Source organism: Thamnophis sirtalis, unplaced genomic scaffold (assembly GCF_051295495.1).
Source record: "Thamnophis sirtalis isolate CommonGarterSnake01/CBP01778 unplaced genomic scaffold, rThaSir2_p1.2 scaffold_4, whole genome shotgun sequence".
In the NCBI taxonomy this organism is placed as follows: domain Eukaryota; kingdom Metazoa; phylum Chordata; class Lepidosauria; order Squamata; family Natricidae; genus Thamnophis; species Thamnophis sirtalis.
Genome location: NW_028261384.1, coordinates 117,502,169 through 117,510,746, shown reverse-complemented (window position 1 = coordinate 117,510,746; position 8,578 = coordinate 117,502,169). Strand labels below are relative to the sequence as shown.

At 43.7% G+C, this 8,578-nt stretch overlaps 1 protein-coding gene across 2 annotated transcripts in view; it reads right to left on the bottom strand.

Moving 5' to 3' along the window:
* Positions 1 to 55: 55 nt before the first annotated feature.
* The window catches only part of TTYH1 (tweety family member 1), a 102,477-nt gene continuing 93,954 nt past the window's right edge, over positions 56 to 8,578 (bottom strand). The window contains exons 11-14 of one of the 2 annotated variants that reach the window (XM_014065782.2): positions 7,413 to 7,555; positions 4,806 to 4,997; positions 2,424 to 2,502; positions 56 to 863 (exon numbers count right to left, since the gene is read on the bottom strand). In XM_014065782.2, coding sequence (XP_013921257.1) covers positions 783 to 863; positions 2,424 to 2,502; positions 4,806 to 4,997; positions 7,413 to 7,555 — 495 coding nt within the window. In that variant the 3' untranslated portion in view covers positions 56 to 782. The remainder of the gene's footprint in view (positions 864 to 2,423; positions 2,503 to 4,805; positions 4,998 to 7,412; positions 7,556 to 8,578) is intronic. The other variant, XM_014065783.2, reaches the window with a different exon arrangement.

The following is an 8,578-nucleotide window of genomic DNA, read 5'->3' as shown; positions in this document are numbered from 1 at the left end:
CATATTCTCTCACACAGTTGTGTGTGTTGGTACAAAATCAGAGATGGACACCATGTAAAATAAAGTTTCCCTTTTATTTTAAACTGGGCAAGTTCCAAATGCTTGTTAGTGTGGGGAGGGGGGTTCTAATTAGGAGCAAGGAGGCTGATAGGGAAGCATGGGTAGCTCTGGGCCCCTAATGGATTCCCCTATTCTCTCAAGTCTCTTGGTAGGACGCAGTGGTGTCCTCCATTTTTCCGGCATGCCCACGGTCAGAGCAGGAGCATCCCTCTCTAGCTGGATGGCTTTTGCTGTTTTGTCTCCACCATCCATATACTCTTTCCATCTATCTATCGTGTGCACCCATCCGGTGTTTAAATGTATTTTTCCATCCATTCTCTGGTTTTTTCACACGCTTCTTTATATGTAAACTTCCATTTCTATTTTGAAAGTAGTTCAGCTTCTAATTATTTTCTGCCATTCACCCTTTCACATGGCTCGCACTCTTTCTATCTCTCAACCATGTCTCTCTTTATTTACATCTCTTAATGTATTCACACTGCTCAGCCCCTCCACTGAATGTCTCTTGTCCCAAGGAATAGTCTCTTTTCCCCTCCCCCTTTCCCTTTCCTTTCTTAGAGAAGGTAGGCAAATGAAGAGATTCAAGTGAAGGAGGAGGGGGCACCTGGTGAGAAAGGCTCACTTAAGTTGTATTCTAGTAAATGTTTGGGTGGGGGGGGAGGTCTCTCTGTGTTAGTTGGGGGGTGGTGTGCATCTGGGTTGGGGGGTCTTCGGGGTTGCATCTAGGACTGTAATCTGGTCTGGCGGGGGAGGACCACTTCTTCGCTAGCACCGACATAAGACGCTCGCATGCTGGGAGAATACTATGGAATGATAAAAAGAGAGGAGCAAGGAAGTTAATAACCAAGCCATATTACAACAGCAGTCATTCTACCTTTTCAACCTGACACTTTTCAGGTGAGATGGGGCTGCAAATTTTAAATCTCCAACCAACATACTGGCTGAGTATTCAAGTAGTTATATTTGTAGAAACATTGAGGGGTGGGTATTCGGTTCAATCAGGGGTCCCAATCCCAACCCCTAGACTGCAATCCACTCCTGGGCCGCAGCCTGTTCAAAACCGGGGTAGGGGAGAATTGAGCAAGCGTGCACGTGAAGCTTGCATTTGTGCACGAAGTTCCACTTGTGAGAGCAGAGAATGCTTGCCCTCGTGAGCAAATCTCCACTCGCACAAGTGTCCTCCACACAATGGAGTTGTGGGCACATTCATGCACCTGCCACTCACATGCCCTCCCCATGCCGGGCCATTAAGCTGGAAAGGTTAGGGTCTGCTAGGTCAGGTGATTAGGTAGCTCAGAAACTGTGTGTAGCTTCAGATCTTTTTGATGGCCCGGAATTACCACCAAATTACTTCTCATCCAAAAAAAGGGGGTTAAATAGATATATGGTGTCTCAGGCTAAATACATCTATGTTACAAATTGTACAAACCATGCAAGAAATCATAAAAAAAATCTGCTTTTCTGCCTCTGGTGACAGCCAGGGGTAGGTTGCTGCCGGTTTTACTACTGGTTCGCAATCCACGCGCAATGTACGCACGCCAGATGCACGCTACACAATGTAAATTGTTCTTCACCTATGAGCAAAACAATTTACAGTGAACTGTGCATACGCAGTCACTAAAAAACAAAATGGCGGTGGCCCAGTGGTGGCGAGAGAACCGGTTCGGGGGCATGGCAGGCCTGGGTCACTGCCGGTTCTGCGACCCAGGCCTGAATTCCACTACTGGTTCAGCCGAACTGGGCCATACCAGGAGCAACCCACCTCTGGTGACAGCAGCATCTGGAAACCCCCTCAGAACCACCACCACTGCACCCCCCCCAGCAAAGAAAGCACAAAGAAAACTTGTGCTGAAAAAAATGTTGCTTTACTGCACAATTTAGAAGTGATTCAACCCACTTTGACCAAAACAATTAAAAAAAGTTATTTTGCCACCTAAGTCCGTTGTTAACATTAGGTGATTGTCTTTGGAGACTCTCAGTCATCCAGATCACGGTTGTCCCAAAGCTGCTTTTCCAAAAGGCAACTGAACTTTCTTGGTTTTTCTTTGGAAATGTTTCACTTCTCATGCAAGAAGCTTCTTCCGTTTCTGAAAGTTCTTCAGTTCCGAAGAAACTTCTTGGATGAGAAGTCAAATGTCTTCAAAGAAAAAAACAAAGCACCTTTGGGATGGTTTAGGTGATTATTTTTATTATTATTTTGAGAATCCTACACCTCGGACATATATGCACCAGATTTTCAATCCCCCACAATTCAGTGGGGATCATAAAACCAAAGCCACGTCGTGTCTCTGCTCTGTCATAGCCTACTGCTGGCGTGCTGCATTTGGTTACCACACATGGAGGACTCCACGCTTCTGACTTACCGAAGGGGGTGGGGAATGACGGTCAATGAGGGGGATGCTTTCAAATTGAGGACTGCCACTGTACGAAGCGCTTTGACTCCTGCAAGGGACACCAAGAAAGATGCTGATAACAAATCCCTCCCTCCCCAAACTAAGCTATCTAAGCTCTGGAAGGCCAGTCCATCACTTCATAAATACTAGAAACCTCTATTTTATTGGACGTCGGCAACTTTCTGGAGGACCTCTGCAGAAATGTCTATATCAGGGGGCTGATACACAACAGCCCATTCAGAATCAGGCTGTGGAAATTATGAACGAGTACATGCATTTGTGAAAGCGGTGCATGCGCACACGAGAAACCATCCCCTATCCCGCCGCACTGCCTCCATCAGTCCACCAAGCCAGAAAGGTTGAGGACCACAGGTCTATGTGTCCATTGAAATGAAGGCCCTTGGTTTATTTAAATGTCATGACCATAAACCATAGCCGGGATTATACAGTAGATGCCAACGTTCATCATGACTTACTTGATCTTCTTTATTTGGAGGAATACATATATGCCCCATCTCACTATTGTCATGATAGTATGACATGAAAACTCCAAATGGAGATCATTTTTGTATAATTCCTCTTTTTTTTTTTTTAAAAAAAGGAGAAGATCAGGGATCTCAAGATTTGCGCATTTGCCTCTTTTTGGAGAGAATATTTATGTAGGGAGGGGCAATACCTGCTTTTCCAATATATAAATAGAAGTTGCAGCCCAATAAGTTAATTAGGTAGACGTAATTTCTCTGAATATGCATTTGATCCGGATTGCACTCCAGAGGATGGGGCATGAAAAACAGTGAAAAGGTTAAAGATTGGGGAGAAAACAATAAAACGGTAGCAGTTTTGCTTAGTATGGAAAGATAAGATAAGATAGTGTAAGCAACTCCAGTGTAGAAAACCTGGAGTGAGAAAAGGATCAGCCACTGGGAACACATTAGTGAAGGGACTAGAGTGGTATTTCCAGAAGCGCATTTTGATAAATGGATCATCTTAGGGAAGGGGTGCTCGGGCCAGGAATGGAAAGTGATACAAAGGGCTGGCACGCTGTTATGGAAAAAAGGTGGAAGACATTAAAAAAAAAAAAGACAGGTGAAGAAAACAAAGGAATTAATGATTCCATCTCTATGGGAAACTGCTTTAGTGGGATCACTCCTGATGGCACCGTAGTAAAAGAAATCTAAAATTGTGTTTAATGGAGAGGAGTAATGTGGAAGAGACTGCATCTCCAGGCAATAAAGCCTTCTCTGTTGGAGGTGTTTATATCCTTTTTTTGAGAGCGGGCAACAGAATTTAATTTTTAAGGCGTGCCAGTGTGCTCACAGTAAAAAAAAATGACAACAAAGGTTAACTCATCTCAACATCTTATGTTTAAACAGATGCTGATGGGCACAATAGATTCCTGTACTAGTCAGGGAGTCAGACTACATGATCTCCCAGGCCCCTTAAAATCTGTATACTCTATGAAAGTAAGAATAAGAAGAACTAAGTATGCTGCTTAGATGTTTCTATAGGAAACGGGGCGATATTATAATGCAGTATATAAAATAAACATCCTTCTCCTATTCTGGTGATCTAGACAGTGGGAAATACAGGTAGTCCTCAACTTACAACAGTCCGTTTAGCGACTGTTCAAAATTACTTATGGACATTGCAACATCCCCATGGTCAAAATTCAGATGCTTGGCAATTGACTGATATTTATGACGGTTGTAGGGTCTCGAGGTCAGGGGATCCCCTTTTGCGACCTTCTGACATGTGAAATCACTGGGGAAGCCAGATTTGCTTAACAACCGTGTTAGTAACTTAACAACGGCAGTGATTCACCTAACAAGGGTGGCCAGAAAAGTCATAAAATGGAGCAAAATTCACTTAACAACAGCCTTGGTTAGTTAAAAAATGTGCTCAATCATGGTCGCAAATCGAGGACTTCCTGTAAGCGTTCCTTACGCAAACTATTGTAAATCAATTATTCTCCATACTGTAAACTTCAAAATGGCTAAACAATGTTGACCATTGCATGAGCTCTTCTCCTTGATCAGGGAGCCCACTGAGGTGGTTTCAGACAACTAAAGCAGCGGTGGGGAAGGAGGATGAATGGGATGAGGAAAATGCCAGGGAAGTAGGGAAGGAGGAGATAGGAGTGAGGAGGAAAGGAAAAGAGCTCGAAGAGGTAGAGGGAACAATCCATTCCTAATTTTTTTGGGGGGGGGGGAGTCTGTCCTCCCTTCCCCCTCCCCCTCACGCACTCGGATCTGGGCCACTGGGGGCCTCTCTAAGCCCCTCCCGCCTTGCAGGGGGTATTAAGACCAAGCGCGTGGGGAGGGGGTTGGGAGGTGGGGGTTGGGGGTTACTCACATGTACTGTGAGACGGGGGCGTTGGAAATGGGGGGGGCTGAAAGGCGCAGGCTGCCCCGGCTGCCCCAGCTTGAACAGTGGCCAAAGGAGCTGGGCAGGCTGGGCCCAGCCCCCCCTGTGCGCACTGTTGGCGGTCTACGTGCCTGGGGCGTGAAAGGGTCGTCATCCTCCATGTCGTCATAGTCCGAGTCCCTATGCAGGAATTCAGGGGAAAAAAGAGGGGTGGGGGGGAAAGGAGCAAAGAAGTGAGTAACCAGGAAAGTGTTGCCTACTCTAATGACTGTGAAGAAAACTACGGTTCTAGAGCATCTATCCAGGAAACAAGAGTCTATCCCAGGGATAGTCAACCTTTTTATACCTACCGCCCACTTTTGTATTGCTGTTAGTAGTAAAATTTTCTAACCACCCACCAGTTCCACAGAAATTGTGATTTTATGAAAACCTAATGAAAATGTTTTTAAATAATGCTATGACATTTTTAAAAAAAGTCAATTAAATTTAAAAAAGGGAAAGTGCTTCAGTATCGGACAAAACCCTTACCACCCACCATGAAAGTTGGAACGCCCACTAGTGGGTGGTAGGGACCAGGTTGACTACCACTGTTCTATCCAGAAAATCAGCATCTAGGTTTTCCTTACATTCCTTGCATTGGACTGCTGGTCAGGATGGTCACTTTTATAACTTGTGGACTTCAACTCCCAGAATTCCTGAGCCAGCATGGCTAAGGAATTCTGGGAGTTGAAGTCCACAAGGGCCATGGTTTCCCCTTCCCTGCTTTAATGTGTAAATTCAGAGCAGGAAAACAGGACAACTTGGCCCAATCTTCTGATCTAGTTCACAGATTTTACATTTGTCTTGTCAAATAAGGCACACTCTTGTTTCATTTGGACTTCCAATCCCAGAATTCTCCACACACCTTTGTTTAAGGACATGAAGTGGGTGGGGATACTCAAACTTAACAAACAGTTAAAGCTTTATTCTGAATCGGATCATCTTGCTTTGTATTTTCTATATTAGGGATGTGCAACATTTTTGGCCTATGAGTGGCCTACTGAGGATCATCATCATTCTCTTTTAACAACCCCATAATCTCTTGCAGCACAGAGTTATTTCTCTCTCTGGGTAACTGAATAGAGCTGAATGTTTACTGGCTGGATGACCTTCCCGGTGCCAATGGAGGGTTTTTTTCAGCAGATATATTCTCACTGTGCCCAGAGAGAGACATATCTGCCTCTACCTAGGACTGAACTCACAGCCTCCTGATTGTGAGGCGAGAGCTCCGCCTCTAGGCCACCATACTAGTGAGGAAGCATGCCAAAAAATAGGCAGAGTTTGGACAAAACCAAGATTTTATTAATATACCATTTAAAATTGAATAACTTTTCACATTAAAATTCTTTAATTTTAATTAAATAGGACTAATATGATTTAACTCCCTATTGGTAGTCCTTGACTTACAACAATTCATTTAGTGAGCATTCAAAGTTACAATGGCACTGAAAAAGTGATTTATGATCGTTTATCACACTTACAACTGTTAGAGCATCCCCATGATCACATGATCAAAATTCAGGTGCTTGGGAACTGACTCACAATTATGACGGTTGCAGTGTCCTGGGGGTAGGGGTGGTTATTTGATAATCTTTTACGACCTTCTGATAAGCAAAATCAATGGGGAAGCCAGATTCACTTAACAACTGTGTTACTAACTTAACAACTGCAATGATTCAGTTAAAAACTGTGGCAAGAAAGGTGGTAAATGGGGCAAACGAATGTCTCACTTAACAACATAAATTTTAGGGTCAATTGAGGTCGTAAGTCAAGGACTACTTGCATTTCATAGTTCCTTCCTCTGGTTATATTAAAAGCTACAATTTGGTGACTGGATTTGGAGAAGCCCGTGAGCGTTCAAGGCTTGGGCATTTATACAGATCCTGAAGACTGTGGCTATTCATATCTACTGATGGACTGGCTGCTAAATCAAGGTCATAGCGCACACTTGAAAGTAAATCAGGAAGACTGTAATTGTGGTGGTCTGTCTGGCAAGAACAAAGAATGCTTATCCACCACATGAAATATGCATGTGTAAAGTTTGTAGCAATTATGGGTAGTTAGACAACTTACAGACCTCAGTTAAAAGTTAGGGATAACCTCCAGCAAATGAAATGTGTATTAAATAAGTCCTGGGGCATTCATTAGCTAAGGGACAGCTGGAGACCAATAGAACAAATTGTACAATTGTTACTAAAATGTTATTATATGATATGTCTTTCTTATCTCATTTTGTCCTGCCTTTTCCTTTAATGAAAATGTATAAAGCTTACTTAATCCTTTGTTCTTGGTTCTTGGCCTTTTGACCAGGAACCTTTTTCCTTGGAGTACTCCAATAAAAAGCAATCAGAAAACTTGCACCTCGCGTCTGGTGTCCATCATTGGCTTCGGCACCAGGCTCAGGCCCGAATTGGGGACAACCCTACAGCAACTACCTTCAGTGTATTTGAGCTGCAGGATATATTTCTTTTTGCCTAATCTGGAGGTGGTGAAGAGAAATTCTGCATGCATAAAACTGAGGCTCACAATTCTCATACCCTGGATATTAGCGCTCACCTGTTCTGGAACCTCTTCCAAGCCCGGGGCAGACTACAGACAGCTGTGGTGAAGGAAAGGGCAGAGAGGAAGGAGAAGAGGAGGAGGAAAAGCAATCCCTCCATGCCATCATAGCACAGCCCTTTGAGGCCATCCACATAGTCCTAGGAGACACAGAAAGTGACATAGAGGTAGCTTCCAGATGGACTTTTTAAAGTCTATTGGCAATGATTCCTGGTTTCTTATGAGAAACATTATCTTTTTTAACCACTAACCCACACTTTCTCTCCCTTTTACAGCCTCCTCCCCCCCTTTAATGGGAATTATTCACTCCGTCTGAAAAACCAAGATGAAAAGTACAGGTCTGTAAAGTTATAAGTATGCCATGGCTCATTCATCCTCTAGATTTAGAGCATTAGCACTTAGACTTATATACCGCTTTACATTGCTTTACAGCCCTCTCTGAGCAGTTTGCAGAGTCAGCATATTGCTCCCAACAATTTGGCTCCTCATTTTACCCATCTCAGAAAGCTGGAAGGCTGAGTCATCCTTGACCTGGTGAGAATCGAACTGCCAAACTGCTGGCAGTTGGCAGTCAACAGAATTAACCTGCAGTATTACATTCTAACCACTGTGCTACCATGGCTCTTCATGGCTTTGATATCTGGCCTGAGACTTATAATCCCTCCATGGTTCACTCTCATTGGTTGTGAGCAGGTGTACCGATGCTTCAAATCCTTGTGTGCAAACTGCTTATAAAATTACAGTATGCCGTAAGTGTGCCGTGTTGAGATTCTGCCCTGTAGAGATTGCTCCCTTTTGCTTTGAATGGAAAACTGTTCATATAAAAAGGAACATACTCTTTGGGATGACCCCAGGCAAGGCACAGAGGCAACACAATCAGCTAATAGTTCAAATCGCCCCTTAACTGCTCCCACATTATGGCAAATCCCTGAGCAAAGTGATCCAGGGGTGAAATGCTAGCGGTTCGGGCCAGTTCGCCCAAACCGGTAGTAAAAAAAAATCCTTTAAATAAATTTTTTTAAAAAAAAGCTCCAACGATCAGCTGTGTGACAATCAGCTGTGCCACGCAATTTATATTTGCTAGAAATCGCGCGGCACAGCTGATTGTCACACAGCTGATCATCGGAACTTTAAAAAAGATTTTTAAAGCATTTTTTTACTAC